Raw genomic sequence first — 17,063 nt, forward strand, 5'->3', positions numbered from 1 at the left:
GAAGGGAAATAAACCTCAAAGAGGTCAGAGGAGGCCTCGATCAAGGGCCAATCCCTTAGGTTAATAATTATCAACACCAATTTCTGTCCAGAGATGTAAGGACAACTGGGGCTGATTTAGGTGAACACTGTTTCTCATGGGCATAAATATGGTGGCTGAACAGGGGAACAGGAGGAGGGCCCAGGCGCTGGCAGCATTGTCTGTGTTAGGTTTGACTTTAGTTAGTAACTGTGGGACCCCATGACTGGAGACATGGGGGTGGGGTCATACAAAGCTAAATAAACTGTGCGCTGGGTTTCAGAGCTGGTCTAGGAACTCAGAAATTAAATTAGAAAGGCAGAAGATCTTCCCAAGTAGATGCAGTGGGGATTAGCGAAGTGCTCCATTTGGTGGGTACTTTGCCCCTCAGGGTTCTTTCCTAGGTTTAGACCAACCAAGATAACAAATTCTAGACCTCATTGGCTTACAGATCTGAGCCTTCCCAATAGCACAGAAACAGCCGAGTGCTGGGAATATTTGAGTCAATGAGGCAGTGGGGGAGGGATAAGGCTGCTGTGAGATAATGCTTTACTTCAACCCAATCCACTTTTTGGAGACTTTGTTGAGGTACCATTGAAATACAGGAAATTGAATTTGATGAATTTTGACACATTATACTTGTGAAACAATCACCAGTTATGAAAGCAAACGTTTATATTACTCCAGAAATTTTATGTCTCTTTGTAATCCATCCCTCTCTCTAACCCCATCCTAGGCAACCACTGATCTGTTTTCTGTCACTAGGTATTATTTTGAATTTTCTAGAATATTATATTCATGGAGCAATGCCATTTTATCAATATACCACAATTGGTGTATCACTTGTTTATCTCTTCACCTGTTGCTGGACCTTTGGGTTTACTACAGTTTGGACTACTACGAATAAAGCTTCTGTGAACATTTGTGCAAAGGTCTTGGGTGGTGTTTTTGTTTGTTTGGGGAAAATATCTAGGGTGGGGTGACTGGATATGGTCAAATGTATGTTTACATTTTTAAGAAACTTCTCAACAGTGTTTGGAAGTATCGTTTAAAGTTTTCACCAGCAGTGTTTGAGGGCTCTAGGTACTCCATTTCCTTTGACACATGCAGTTTTTAAAAATTGTATTGCTGTCTCCTTGTGGTTTTAGCTGTATTGTTCTGGTGACTGCTCATGTTCAGCATCTTTCATTCATTTAGAGGCCATTTGGACTATTGGTTTGTGAAGTGTCTGGAAGATTTTATTGGGTTGTTTGCAGTGAGTTGTAGTGTTGTTGGGCTGTAGGAGACCTTTGCGTATTCTGGAAGGAAGTCCTTTATCTGACTTGTGTGAGTATTTTCCTTCAGTCTGTGGCTTGCATTTTCTTTTCTTAACGATATCCTTCAAAGAGCAGAAATTTTAATTTTGATGAATTTCAACTTCTTTTCTAGTGTGGTTCATGCGTTTATCTATCCCAAGGATACCAAAATTTTGTTTTTTTCTCCTAGGACTTTTAGGATTTAAGGTTTTACAATTAGATTTATGGCTAATGTATACATGTATACACAGAGAATGTGAGATAAGAATTGATGTTTCTTTTTCCCTATATGATCAAGCATCACTTTTATTTATTTTTTTGTGGTAGCGCGCCCTCAGTAGCTGTGGTGTCACACAGCTCACAGCAACCTCCAACTCCTGGACTTAGGAGATTCTCTTGCCTCAGCCTCCCAAGTAGCTGGGACTACAGGCACCCACCAAAATGCCCAGCTATTTTTTTGTTACAGTTTGGCTGGGACTGGGTTTGAACCTACCACCCTCGGTATATGGGGCCAGCACCCTACCCACTGAGCCACAGGTGCTGTCCCTCAAGCATCATGTTTTGAAAAGACTTTAATCTCCTCCATTGACTTACTTTGGCAGCCTTGACTACACTTGTGTTAGGCTATTTCTGGAGTCTCTATTCTGTTTCACTGATGTATTGGTCTATCGTTTGCCAATAGCAAATTATCTTGGTTTAATGTTGCTATGTAGTAAGTCTTGTGTTTTCTGTAACTTTATTTTATTTTACTTTTATTTCAGATTGATATAGGGCACGTAGTAAGTCTTGAAATCAGATAGTTGGTCTTCCCACTTTGTTTTTTTTTCAAAGAATATTTCTACTCTTCTATGTCCTTAATGTTTTCTCATACATTTTAAAGTCTACTTGTCAAGTCTGACAAAAAGATCTGTTTGGATTTCGGTTTGGAGTGCTTTAAATTAATTTGGGGAAATTAACATCCTAATGATATTGAGCTTTTCTATTTTTTCTATATATACATGCACATGTATATATATGTACTCGGTGTGTGTGTGTATATATATATGTAACACCCTCTCTCTTATATATATATTCATCAAAATTCAATTCAATCAAAATTCATCAAATTCAATTTCCTGTATTTCAATTGTACCTCAACAAAGTCTCCAAAAAGTGGATTGGGTTGAAGTATGAATGTATATATATATATATATATATATATATACAGGGTACACACACACACACATATATATATGAGAGAGAGAGAGGGGAGTTATATATATGTTTTATATATATACACAAAGAGAGAGAGAGAGAGGCACGGAGTCTCAATTGTCGCCCTGGATAGAGTGACGTGGCATTTTAACTCACAGCAACCTCAAACTCTTGGGCTCAAGTGATCCTCTTATCTCACCCTCCCAAGTAGATGGGACTATAGGTGCCCACTGCCTGCCCAGCTAGTTTTCTATTTTTAGTAGAGATGGGGTCTCGCTCTTGCTCAGGCTGGTCTCAAACTCCTGAGCTCAAGCTGTCCTTTCACCGTGGTCTCCCAGAGTGCAGGGATTACAGGTGTGAGACACCACACCCGGACTTGGTAATACTTTATTGCTTTTAGTATGAGAGCTTTGAATGTCTTTTGTTAAATTTATTCCTAACTGTTAGTGCATTTTGATAATCATCTAAATGGAATTTTTAAAAATTTCACTTTTAGTGTGTGGTAGATATTACCTGTAGGTTTTTAGTAGATCCCAATCTCCTTTTCCTTCCAGATTGAGGAATGTTACTAGTATGTTTAGTTTTTCTTTGCTTTTTATTTTTTGTTATCAGAAATCAACATTAAATTCTGTCCGCAACTTTTCCTGCTTGTGTTGAGATGATTGGTTTTTCTTTTTTATTTCATTAATTTGGGGAATTATATCAATTAATTTTAGTATATTAAACCAACTTTGCATTTTTAGAATATGCTTTGTTATAATGTGTGATCCTTTTAATCCACTACTGAATTTCATTTTTTAGTATTTTGCTAAGGCTTATTTTGTAACCATGATTATAAGGCATATTGGCATATAATTTTCTGTACTTGTGATATCTTTGTCACAAAGTGTTTGTGTCAGGGTTACGCTGGCCTCATAAAATGGGTCGGGAAGTGCTCTTCCTTCTATGTTCTATAAAAGTTGTGTAGAGATTAGTATTGTTCGGTTGGTGTAGAACTGTGTATCCAACAGCTGCAGAACATTCTTTTCAAGCGCACATCATCATGAGCAAATGTGTATCAAGCTACAGAGATGATGAAAGACGTAATACTGCATTGTGGGGTTGGTAGGTCTGAAGTGAACTATGAAGTAACAATCATCCAGAGGGGAGGGGAGGTAAATGATTTATACCATTGTGAAGTATAAACCATTCAACACTGGCATGGTGTGATAGAATGCAAAGTATAATTCTGTGAATACTAGCTCAAAATAAACTGTGATACATGGAGGATGTGTGTGTAATCTCTAGACAAACCACTGACAAAAGAAAATGCAAATAGGTAGAGCTAAAAATGTAGTAGAGAATTAAAATCAAATATGAAGAAAATAGTGATTCATACATACATGGAGCAGTAGGAGCAACTGAAGATGAAAAACCAGATGCAATAAGTAGAAAACAAATAGAAAAATGACACACCGAAACCCTATGAGGTTTGTACATTAAGCGCAGACGAAACATGTATCTTGTTTGAAAGTGGAGATTGTCAAACCGAATAAAGAAGCAAGACGGAAGTATATGGTGGCTGTGAGTGGCCCAGTTTAAATATAAACACATGGACAGATTGAAAGTAAGCACAATGAATCTAGAGCAGATGTATTAACAAAAGACAAAGTAAACTTCAAGACACAGAGAGTTGTGAGAAATAAAGAAGTATGTTTTATAATGCTAAAGTGGTCGATTCACCAAGACACAAAAAGTGTATATATATGCTGCTATTAGCATGACTTCAAAACATCAAGGAAAAGTTAACAAACTGAAAGGAGAAACAAAATTCAAAATAAAAGAGATTTTAACACTCCCTTTCAGTAGCTACTAGAACAACTAAAAAAATCAGATGTAAAAGTGTGTGTGTGCATTTGTGTTCCCTTCTTTTTTTTTTTTTTTCTTTTTTGAGACAGAATCTTAACTTTGTTGCCCTGAGTAGAGTGCCATGGCATCATAGCTCACAGCAACCTCAAACTCTTGTGCTCGAGTGATCCTTTTGCCTCAGCCTCTGTAGCTGGGACTACAGACACCTGCCACAACACCCAGCTATTTTTTTTTTTGAGACGAGGTCTCACTCGGGCTCAGACTGGTCTTGAACCAGTGAGCTCAAGGCAATCCACCCACCTCGGCCTCCCAAGTGCTGGGATTAACAGGTGTGAGCCACTACACCCAGCCTTGTGTTCCCTTCTTACAAAAATGGGATCCTCTAGCAGGGGTCCTCAAACTACGGCCCACAGGCCACATGCTGCGGTGTGATTGTATTTGTTCCCGTTTTGTTTTTTTACTTCAAAATAAGATATGTGCAGTGTGCATAGGAATTTGTTCGTAGTTTTTTTTTTTTTTTAAACTATAGTCCGGCCCTCCAATGGTCTTAGGGACAGTGAACTGACCCCCTGTTTAAAAAGTTTGAGGACCCCTGCCAGTGTCTAACTACCCTTGCTCACTTTCCATACCTTTAAATAGTTGGTTTAATTTTTTTCTTGTGAACTTATAATTTTTATTTGTAGACGTGTTAGCTTGAATCACTCTGCAATTACCAGTACTGAAATGCTCAGCATTATAACTTATATTTCCAATACTATCGTGCTTTGCATGTTACTAGTTTTAAGCAAAGATTTTCTTTTTGACTTACATTTAACTATTACAAGTGCCATCTCTTTGTTCATATATAAAATGGATTTGTCAAAACAGCTCATACAAGGTTTGGGATGACAAAACAGGTGTTCGCAGGAGAACCAAATGCTGATTCTCTGCCACTGACTCCCGTTTGACTACAGTCTCATAAGTAGGCTTGACTTTAGTTTCTAGTCTATAGAATGAGGAAATTGGGTTGTATCAATGCTTTTTAAACTTCCTTAAAGACTCCTGCTTTTCTCCCAGTATAATCTTATAAAAATATAAAGCATGCAAAGCAAAATAACCCTGATTGTAGAGAGTACAGTGCACCCACCTACACCCTCCCTTCTGCAGTGGCCGGGGCTCCTTCGGGGAACCCTAACCTCTACAGGCCAAACAAACAAACCAAGACTGGATGATTATAAAAATCTTTTCCTAACCCATTAGAGTCCAAGAATGGCTGAATTGTGCTTTGAGGAATGTAGCAGTTTTCCCTTGGATCTGACATTTGTTGCTTTTGACCTCTTCTCTGCTTTTTCGTTTTAACCACATTCTTACCCTTATTTCTATCCTTATCAGCTGCCACAGGCAGATATTTTCTGTGTGTACTTGAGAAATCTCATATTTAAGGGATTTCCTGGGGTGGTTGTTAAAAGCTGCACCCAGGTACTGCACCCCTGAGTGCTACCCACCCCCACCTGTCTCCACTTCCTTCTGTTATGATGTGAACAATACTATCTCCACCTAATTAATTGCTCCTATGTGGGTGGGAAGGAATTAATAAGCTTGGATCATTTATTCTGAGCACTTATTCTTCTCCGTCTGTAAAATAGCAGCAGACAGGCTCAAGAAACTCTCCCTTTGCATCACCAGTTGGTAGTTTTGTTGCCTTAAAAGAAGCTACTAAATGAGCAGGTGTTATGCACCGCCCACTTCCAGGCAGCACCGTTACTGTACAGAGCACTCCTCCTGGGGCTGGGGATAAAGGACTGAAAGGTAAGGTGGAAATACAACCCACACTGTCAACTCCACCTCCTCCTGTCCCAGCCCTTGTTTTTCCAGCCTTCCCTACAATAACCATAATGGTGAGTTCTCAAGTCAGACCTGAGGAGCAAAGCACAGGCTTTCCTTTGTGTGTAAATGCAAGACCACAGGAAAGTTCCACACAGGGCAATGGCAGGATGGGGGTTGGTAATAATAATGATGTTAATAATTAAACATTTTTAAGTATACCATATGTTGGACCTGTGTTAAGTACCTTTACATGGTTTATGTCATTGAGTCCTCTCAACAATTTTAAGAAATAAGGAATGTCAAAATGAGAATGCTGAAGTTTAGAGATTAAGGAACTTGCTTAGATCACAAACTAGCAAGTGGAAGTTCCCAGGTTTAAACTCTGGCAGCGCGAATGCACATGCTTCCCTCTCAATCACTCCATCCTTGACTGATGCTACATCCAACAGTGTCTGTCACACTGAGTGCCCCCTGCCTTTCTGTCTATTTGGGAGATGAGGGTGGAATTTCCTCCATCCTTCCTTAAACTAGAAAAAAATTGATTAAAAATTAGAGAGAGGGACACTCTGGTCCCATTGCAGTGGGGTCTCTGTACTGGTGAAATCTTGTCAGAGTCCTGTCTCTACCTGTCCTGTGAACTCCCTGGTGAGGCAAGAAGCCTCAAGTACCACCTGGAAGTGTGTGAATAAAGGCAGGAAGCTAGGTGCCCATGTATCAGCTAGATTGCAGGGGAATCTGAGTTCTCTTTGGTGGTAGAGATTTAGATGGTATCTAAGATCTATTTGAATTCTGTATTTGAGTTAAATGAACAATCTTTCAACTTCAAGATGTATCCATATTTATGATAGTTGTATGACTTCTGTCATATTGGCAAGTTAACTGGATGAAAGGGTGACCATTTCAATAAAAATGTCCACTGAAGGGTGCTGGCTCCATATACTGGGGGTGGCAGATTCAAGCCCGGCCCTGGCCAAAACTGCAAAAAAAAAAAAGTCCACTGAACTATTTCCTAGGTACTTAGCTTGAATGGGGTTGAAGGTGGTATTTTTATATGGTGGTCCAGAAAATACCATCTGAAATAATTGCTGCAGCTTAGATGAGACCTTGTGATTTTCAAAGATTAGGTTGAGTGAAATCCCTATCAGCTACTTAGTTGTTAACATAGACTCATTGCAAGCTAAGTAGCTGGGATCTTTCAAACAGGTAAGAGTAAAAATTTAAATCTGAAAAAAAAAGAAAGGTTAAATAACTTGTCATTTCCTCTCTTGAGGAAAGAGACTGAAAAATGATATGGAAGAACCATGGACTTGAACTCTGGAGACCTGGGATTGGTCCTGGCCTGGTCTGACCTTGGGCAAATCACTTCACCTCTTTGAGGTTTCGTTTCTCTGTGTGAAAATAAGGGAATAGATGCTCATGAAAAATGCACCCCAACCTATGAGATTTTATTTTCCTGGGGATAAGACACAGCTACATTGATTCTGTCAAAGATTTAAGACATTGTTCCTTGAAGAAGCAGATGGTAAAGAGAGTCTAATGGGTTATCAATAACATGGATTTTGAAATTTGGAGCAAGACAGCCTGGGTGTGAATCTTGGTCCACTGCCTACAAACTATTTTGACCGGAGCAAGTGACAGTCTTGTGCCTTAGTTTCCTTGTCCATAGAATGGAGATTGTTATAGTGCCCATTTCATTGGGTTATTGTGAAGAGTAGCTAAGTTAACAGATGTCTAGTTCTAGAACAATGCCTGGCACGTGACAAATGCTGTATAAAGCACTGCCTTTATTTTTGTAATAGGGCCACTGTTGACTTGTCTCCCTGCTCAGGGGCCTTTGGGAGAGAGTGCAGATTTCCTTCTCGGGTCAGTTGCCTTGCCCCCTACTTCTGTACACCCACGCCCTCAGGACCAGTGCCCTTCTCACTGCCTGACTCTCACTCACTACAAAGAAACCTCCTGGCGGGTTTCAGGGTAGAAGGTTCCTTAATCTCCTCCCTCTTCACTCTGAAGGGTGAACTAGATTGTGCTCTGGTGTCCTGGTGCAGTGACATATGATGATTTGCATGGTGCTGGCTAAGGACATAGGTGCCACGTTCAAGTTCTAGTTGTGTTAATTTCCTAAATTGGTTGCCTTATGACAAGTTACTTCACCTTTCTGTGCCTCTGTTTCCTGTCTATGTAACGTAAAGAATAGTAATTCTTACTTTATGGTGTCATCGTGATGATTAAATGGATACATATGCAAAGTTCCAAGAGGGTATCAGGCATACAGTACATATTTAGTGTATGGGAAATGTTATAATTATTATAGGATTATGATATCAAGTGAGGAGAACCTTTGCTCTGTGGATGGTTAGTGACTCACTGGGAAAAAAAAATCAAGGGCCATATACTAGGACATTAATTAATTATCAATTTCACAGATGTGGAAATGTCTATGTATTGGCTCATTTATTTGTTTATTTATTCATTTGACTCACTTATTTGAAATGAAAGACTTAAATTTAAGCTGACCAAAAATACAAATTGGAATGAAATACCAGAGCTGGGAAGAACTCCAAAGAACATCTAATCCAGTGACCTTTCCTGTGAATGTATTCTCCTGACTACCTCTGAGATCCTTTGCTGGTCCTACACTCTGAAGCAGTGGTTCCCAACCTTCCTAATGGGGTCGCAACCCTTTAATACAGTTCCTGTGGGTCGCGGCCCATGGGTTGAGAACTGCTGTTCTAAAGGGTAAAGGAGTTTGAAAATGCTCCTTATTGCATCTCATATGCGATGCCCCATGCTATACCAGGGTGCTACGGCTAACATGTGGGGGCATGAAGAGGTCGTTCATTTTGTTGGTGTTTGGATGGGACGGTATCTGTGCAGCATATTGGAGTATTATGGGAAATCAAGTCTCTTCTCACACTTAGGTTTTCAGATCCTACTGTGATGCTGGAGATCGCCAATAAAATTGGATGACATGACAATGATGTGCTCTTGCTCCATAGAAAGGAGATTAGTGAGAAACAACTTGAACATTGATGCCTGTTATGCGGGATGTTAGGAGTTGAAGAACTTTAGAGTTAGAAAAGACTCGGGAAGTAATCCAGAACTTTAAAATGATCCAAACCAGGAAATGGTGCCAGAGAAGTTAAAGGACTGGACCCCAGGAGCTCAGTGGGTTGATGTGAATGTGCAGAGTCAGCGTTCTTTCCACCACCTTGCTCTGATTCTCCAACACAGGGACTAGAGAAACGTGGGTTCAGAGACAGGCTGCTTTGATTTGAACCTTGGTTCTGCCCCTTCTTGGCCATATGATTTTCACCCGGTCATGCGCTTATCTCTGCCTCAATTTTCTCACTTGGAAAATGGAAATAATAATACCAATTTTTGAGTCTTAGACACCAAGGACAATATGTGAGTGTGTCTGATTGTTACTAGTCATCCAGAGAAACTCGTGAATGTCAATTCTTAACCACGCCGGAGAATACATGTTCTGACCAGGCTGGTATTTAAAAGTATTTTCTCTCATTTGAAATATGGCTTTTTACTTCTTCATAGCTTCTGATTGAGAAGTGACCTGCAGGACTCACCTGTGAATGAGCATCCATGTCCTTCTCTGGAATCACTGTGTGACTTTTTGATGATGGAAGCAAATATTTACAGGGCAGTCAGCTGTGTGTCGGACACAGACACAGGGTCTGCTGTGAAGGTGGGCAGTTTGGGGTGCCCCTCACCCTGCTGGCGTGTGCAGGTTAGCTGGAAGGACTGGCAATTTGGTGGATAAATGCCAGTGCAGCATGGGGACGGGGGGACCCCTGACCAGGAAAACAGAGAACTATCTCACAAAACAGGGAAGGAGCCCTTAGCCTGACTAAGGGATCAAAGAAGGACTTTATGAAGTGATGTCTAGGCTGAGATCCAGAGATGAGTTAGGTTCTCAACTGGTCTATTCCAAACACAGGGAACATGGCCTGTGTGCCCTCAGGCTGGAGAGAACACTGGGTTTTCACCAATTTATTCAACATTTAACAAGAGTTCATTAACACTTATGATGCAACAGGCATTGTTTTACATAACAGGGAGATATCAGTTAGTAAAACAGGAAATTTCTTTATGTTCTTGGAAGTTATGGGGGAGAATAGAGAAAGGAAGATTAGTGCTATGAAGAAAACTACTTAGTGGGGGATAATCAGGGAAGCCTTTAGGGTGAAGTAACAGTCAAACAGACCTAGTGATGTGAAGGACCCAGCCATGCAGACATCTGGGGAAGGCAGAACGAGGGACCCAGACAAAGAGCTCAAAAGTAGAACAATCCCTGGATGTTCTGAGACCAGCAGGGGTCAGTGTGCTGGTGTCTGGAGGGTGTGGGGAAAACATGAATAATGCAGAGCTTTCTCCATATGATGGCAATTATCAAAAAGACAAACGTAACACATGTTAGCAAGTGTGTGGAGAAAGGGCAACCCCAACACCTTGTGGGTGGGAATTAGGTTGGTGTAGCCATTATGGTAAACACTATGGAAGTTCCTAAGAAAATTAACAGAGCTGTCATATGACCGGGCAGTCATTTGGGTATATACCTAAAGCAGATGAAATCACGACCTCATAACATACCTGCACTCCCATGTTCATTGCAACATCATTCACAAAAGCCAAGATACAAGAAACAACGCAAGCCTCGTCAATGGACCAATGGATAAGGAAAGTGTGGTCTATAAATATATAATGGATTAGGGTAGGACATCCTGCCATGTGCCACAACATGGGAGAACCTGGAGTATATGATGTCAAGTGAGATAAGCCAGGCCCAGAAGAAGCATATTATATGATTTCACTTATGTGAGAAATCTTAAAGAAAAAAAAAATCAAATCTACAGAAACAAAAAGCAGTGGTTTGAGCAGGGTGGCAGAAACAGGGAGAGGTATGTCAGAAGTACAAAGTAGTGGACATGTAGGCCAACCAGACGCAGAGATCTCATCTGAGGACTGCCGTTAATAGAATTGTATAATATCATATTAGGGACGCGTGCTGAATGAAGACACGTCACCAAGGTGAGAAGATGGATTCACAGGTATTAATTTGTTCTCTGTAGTACTGATTTCCTTGTTATGTATATCTCAGGATATCATCTTGTAAACGTCAAATACACTCCAATAACTTAAAGGGCATTTGAATTGGGTGGTTGATGCTGAGAAATATTCAGAAAATCACTAGTATGAACTCGTTAAAACACACAGAACAAGTCTGTCTTCAAAACTAGGAAATGTTTGGAAAAGCTTAATGTGTGTGGCTTCTTCTTCTCTGAAGTGGGGTGTGGCTCTGTGAGTTTTAATAAATGAGAGCAGAGGAAGAGCTTATATCCCAGGGACACTGCCGAGAACTGGACCAGAGCAGTCACGAGGGCTCGTTAGGAGGCTGACCAGTGCCCCAGTGATTTCTCCTGGCTCTGAGCCATACACTGTATTTCTTTTTTTTTTTTTTTTTTTTTTTTTTTTCTTTTTTTTTTATTGTTGGGGATTCATTGAGGGTACAATAAGCCAGTTACACTGATTGCAATTGTTAGGTAAAGTCCCTCTTGCAATCATGTCTTGCCCCCATAAAGTGTGACACACACTAAGGCCCCACCCCACTCCCTCCCTCTCTCTTTCTGCTTCCCCCCCCATAAATACACTGTATTTCTAATTACCTTTGTAAGCTTTCTCTTCCCCTTCCATCCCTTTGAACTCAAATTTGCATTTCAAAAGTGCTGTAAATGTTTTCCATCAAGTCAGAGTAGACATGGCCCCAGGCTAATTGTCCATCTTCTCTTCTGTTTTCTTGGACTATCCCTCTCTGAGTGGGGGCACACGGGCCACGCAGAGGACTCACGGGTCTCGTTTGCTCCCAGTCAACAGCTCTGGGGACCATGAAGAGCTCTCCACGTCTTCCGACAGTGACCAGGAGGTGATAAAGCAATTTGAGATTTCTGTGTCCCGGTCCCAGAGTTTCCGTCCAGGAGCATCTGAGAGAGGAAGGCAGACCCGACTGGAGCAGAAACCGAAACTCAGCCGTCCGCTGTCTCCCCACCCAGAAGGTAGCGGAGACGTGTCTGCCTGTGAAGGTATTCCTTGCACCACGCTTTTTTTTTTTTTTAGAGTCACTTGACCACTCACTGCATGTAGCAGTCCAGAGAGAACCAGAAAATGAGACAGGAGGCAGCGGCTGGGATGCAGCCGAGGGCTGCTTAACCCCCCACACCCTGCCACGGTGGGGTGTGTGTGTGTGTGTGTGTGTGTGTGTGTGTGCGCTGTTGTGCAGGAGGTGAGGAGAGGGAATGAAAGGCAACTCCTGACCTCGATTTGTGGGACCCCTGCCTGCCTTGTACATGACTGCTGTGTACATTTTGAACAGTAATGACCAGAAAGCACTTATTGAGCTTTGTCTAATTTTGTTCCCTTTTGGCAAATTAAAAAATTTCACAGGTCTGTTCACTGACAGGCAAATTTTGTGCCTTTTCTTTCATTTGGAGTCAGAGTTCATTTTCCATATGTCTGTAAAACCTCAGAAGGTATTTCGAAGCTTTTCTTCTAACTAGTTTATATTATTAAAGCAATAGGTACTTTTTACCTTCCAAGTAAAAATAAGCAGGATGGTAATACAGAGTGACCTTTTTCAAGGAACACAGGCCCAGCTTCCTTCCCTGGAAGGAATTTCGTCCTGCAATTTCTGAAGTGCCCCACCTGCCTGAGAGTTACTGCTGGAAGACCAAGCCTCTGTCATCCTCTCGTGTCGTAACCGGACAGAGGGGAGGGGCTCCTCCAAGGTGGGGTAGGCCCAGGCTGTGACGGTGGTGGCGCTTTCCAACACTTACATAAAATAGCCCCTGGAGAGCAGATGTAAATTGACGGACGGTATTTCTTAGTGCATTTCTAAGCAAAGAGCGCAAGGCCTTTCTCTGACTCTTCATGGCCAAAGCCGTAGACGGACGCAGACGTTGGAGCAGGGTCTGTGAAATATGTTTGGTAAAAAGCTGGAGAAAATGTTGCACTGCCTGCCTTCATGACTTGGTCTCAGTGACCTGAGTTTTCTGATCTTTTCCTTCGTTCCTTTGAGGTATGTGGTCAGTCAAATACTGGTGGGCAGAGCGGCAGGTGTTCCATGTTTTCCATACTAAACAGAGGAAAAGCAGAGTGCAGAAATAGAAGATAGCAGAGGAGAAATTGTGATTTAAGAGTGAGGACAGGACAAGGAGAAAAAGAACGAAAGGAAAGGTAGCATTAAGAACAAGAACCCTTGCAAGGGTACATGTGAAACTTAGTAAATGTAGAATATAAATGTCTTAACACGATAACTGAGAAAATGCCAGGAAGGCTATGTTAACCAGTGTGATGAGAATGTGTCAAACAGTCTATAAAACCAGTGTATGGTGCCCCATGATCGCATTAATGTACACAGCTATGATTTAATTAAAAAAAAAAAAAAAACGAGAACCCTCCGGCGGCAGGACGGGCTTGCTATCCACCAGGTAGTTTGACTCACTGACATAGGTCACATGGCATATTTTACTGCTATTCCTTTTAGCCCAAAGGGAGCAAATACATGAAGAACTGATGTCACCAAATCACAGTGTCAGAGGCTGCCGCCCTTCCGTCACTTCCTTGCTCCCTTTCTCGGTTTTTCTCTTTCTCTGGTGTTAGTTACATCACAGCCTTCCTTTCTCTCCACTGAGAGGGTAAACAGTAGCTAATGAAAGTTATTAGCAGCTGGTTCCCTGAGAATAACTTGTTTAATCCTAAAGCTAATGGCTCTGCTTCCCAAGTCTCTGGTTTCTGATTTACACAAATGACCCGTGTTCTGAGATTTCTGACAGCTGTCCCCACTCTCACCCCTCCTGGAAGGAGCAGTGACTTATGTCTAATCCTAACTGGTAATTTTGAACTTTTGAAACATGGTGATAGAAAAGGTAAATTTTCTCTATTGGAGAGAGGAAAAGGTGCACCCCATTGAGTGAATTACCTGTACATTTTTGAAGAAAATCAGGATTTTGGTAAGAAGAAGCAACACAGCAATGCCATTGAAATGTTAATGTCGTTTTTATTACTTGATGTCTTTCTGTTACTTCTCCTTGTTCATCTTTACCTCGGTGGATGTGTTTTGGTGATAAAGAATCCTGGCAAGATTAACGTACACCCTAGAAAGGATTTGTTTGGTCCGTTCTTTATTTACTTATCTATTTTGTTCTATTATAAAAATAGTTTTCTAAGATTAAATTCAATTGCAGATAATTCTTTCACTTTAAAAATGTATTCAAAAGTGTTAGACAGTCAAATTAAAGGTCCAAATCCAAATAAAATCTGGAACATGCATGAGATACAGGTAGGTAACCTCACATTTCATTGTATGTAAGAGTCTTTATTGTGGATTCAGTGGCGAGGTTATTCCAGCAGGTTCTCGTCTGTCCTGGGTATGTGACTTAGTGTCATTGCACCTTGTCACTGTGTTCTTGATAATGTCTGAGTTGTCTGGATCAAAGGCTGGGGTGGGATTCTTAGACATGAAAATACAGGATACAGAGTCACAGTCCAATAAAGGGGGTGAAGTCTCCCTTGCTTCCTGGGGCTTTTGTTTTTTGAGCAGTGACCTTATTGTTGATTATGGAATAATTCTTAGGATTTTTCATAAAAGCTAGATGACACCTTCTTGGTGGCATGGAAAGCAGCTCTATATTCCCCAGAATCTCTGCCCAGTTTTGTTTGGGATTATGTTCTAATCATGCTTTAACCAGAGAAATAGAACCACCAGGAGAACCCAGATACACATGGATCCACAATGTTCATGTTCACACATACGTGTTTTTTTTTTTTGTGTGTGTGTGTGTGTGTGTGTGTGTGTGTGTGTATCTCCAGAGATTCACTGCAAAGAGCTGGCTTATGGGATTATAGAGTAGGGGATGGCTGGGCCTCAGAAATACACAGCCCCAAAATCTATAGGGCAGGCTGTCCAGAAAAGTAGGCTGATTCTCTCAGGCAGGAGCTGAAGCTCTAGTTCTTAGCTGGAATTTCTTCATCTCCAGGGAAGCCTCACTTCTCCTTTTCAGCTGACTGAATATAAAATAATCTCTTTTACTTAAAGTCAACTAGTAATGGGTTTTAATCACATTTACAAATGACTTCACACCAACACCTAGTTTAGTATTTGATTGGATAATTGGCACCTATAGCCTGGCTAAACTGAGAAATAAAATTGACCATCACAGATGGTCAGCAGGAGTCTTTGTATTTGGGTGCGGTGATTGAGGAGAAGGGGCTGGGAGTATGAAAGAAAGTAATTAGATAATAGTTGTTTTTATTTTTTTCTTTTCTTTTTTTTCTGAGTCTTACTCTTTCACCTCTGCTAGAGTGCAGTGGCATGATCACAGCTCGCTGCAACCTCAAATTTCTGGGCTAAAGCAATCCTCCTGCCTCAGCCTTTCAAGTAGCTGGAACTACAGGTGCCTGGCACAATGCCTGGCTAATTTTTCTATGTTTTGTAGAGACAGGGTTTCACTTTTGTTCAGACTGGTCTCAAATTCCTGACCTCAAGCAATCCTCCCACGTTGGCCTCCCAGAGTGCTGGGATTACAGGCCTGGGCCACCACACCTGGCCAATAATAGGGTTTTATTCCATCAAAGTGGATATGGGCAAAACAAGTTGAAGTATTTCTGTGTTAAAATAAATTTAATGTGATGTAATTATGGCCTATTATTTCTGAGATGTCAGGATATGTTTCTCTGATAATAGGCAATTATTTTTGTGCCTGTTTAAGGAGGACATAAGTTTCTTTGATTTAAAGGCATCAGAAGACTGCTTAATGTAAAGGCGAATCACCTTCCTCTTTCCTCTTCCTTGCAACTTGACTTCTAACCCAGGTTTGCTTTTCAAATTTGTTCCTTACTTGTCTGTCATGGAAAATGGCTTGTTACATTAATATAGTTCTTATGTTTTTCAGTTCTGAATAGCTTTTCAAGGCTTAATGTAGCTTTTGAAAATTCCCTTATTACCGATCTAGGTATTATCACCGTAGGAGTTAAAGGCATGAGACAATTTTATGGGGATAATTTCTTGGCAAATTTAGACTTTGTGCTGAAATCCTGCTGGGTGCTACACATATTGATGGATGACCCATTGTTTAATGGGGCATTTTACTGGTCGTGTATGTGAGGAATGGGTGTGCTAATTGGAGACTTGGATGCCAATTCTGTTTTATGTCGTAGGTTTTTACACGTGGATTTTTTGCTTATTCTGTCATTCGTGTGGCTTGTTTTTAGCATGTTTGCCAAATAACTGAAAGTGTGAATATAAAAATTTTGTGGTCTCCAATGAAAGTGTTTCCAAGGACCTGAATTGAGTTATTAAGGGTAACAAGGCAGATAGGGAAACTTCTCAATGGTCTGTTGGGGTTTTGCAAAATCCCAAATCAGGAGTCTGATGTTGTACCCCAAGGACCATATCTGCCTAAAAAGGTTTTTATATGGTCTGCACAGGGTAATAATATATTTTTTAAGCTGGAATGCTCACTATAGATGGGTCATGTACTCTCTGATAAACCACTGCCACCACCACCACTCTTATGAGATCTGCCAATTAAGTTTGCAGACGCATCCTAGAAAAGGTGCTACATATCTCTTTGCTGAACATCATTACCATCACCTTCAGAGTACTCCCCCAGGGAAGCTGTGTACCTGACGCCAGTGCCTAATCCACCTTTCAAAGCAAATTTGGACTCTTCTTCTGGAATGACCATCAGAGCTGTCGTTGTATTACCTTTAATGTCCTAAATTTTATCAAAATGTCTTCCTATTAGTATTTCTTAGAATAAAGAAAATAGTCATTGGGGACCAGATTGGGTGAATCCAAAACAGTAGGTGTTCCAAAACAGTTATTTGTTTACT

The 17,063-nt window shown here is 40.9% G+C and overlaps 1 protein-coding gene across 4 annotated transcripts in view; it reads left to right on the forward strand.

The window, feature by feature from the left end:
• Positions 1 to 17,063, forward strand: part of SYT16 (synaptotagmin 16) — a 453,110-nt gene that overhangs the window by 401,382 nt on the left and 34,665 nt on the right. For 3 of the 4 annotated variants that reach the window (XM_053603183.1, XM_053603181.1, XM_053603182.1), the window contains exon 3: positions 12,041 to 12,253. The exons of the other annotated variant lie outside the window; for it this stretch is intronic. In XM_053603183.1, the coding sequence (XP_053459158.1) occupies positions 12,041 to 12,253 (213 nt within the window). The remainder of the gene's footprint in view (positions 1 to 12,040; positions 12,254 to 17,063) is intronic. 4 annotated transcript variants of the gene reach the window in all.

Source organism: Nycticebus coucang, chromosome 9 (genome assembly GCF_027406575.1).
Source record: "Nycticebus coucang isolate mNycCou1 chromosome 9, mNycCou1.pri, whole genome shotgun sequence".
NCBI lineage: Eukaryota > Metazoa > Chordata > Mammalia > Primates > Lorisidae > Nycticebus > Nycticebus coucang.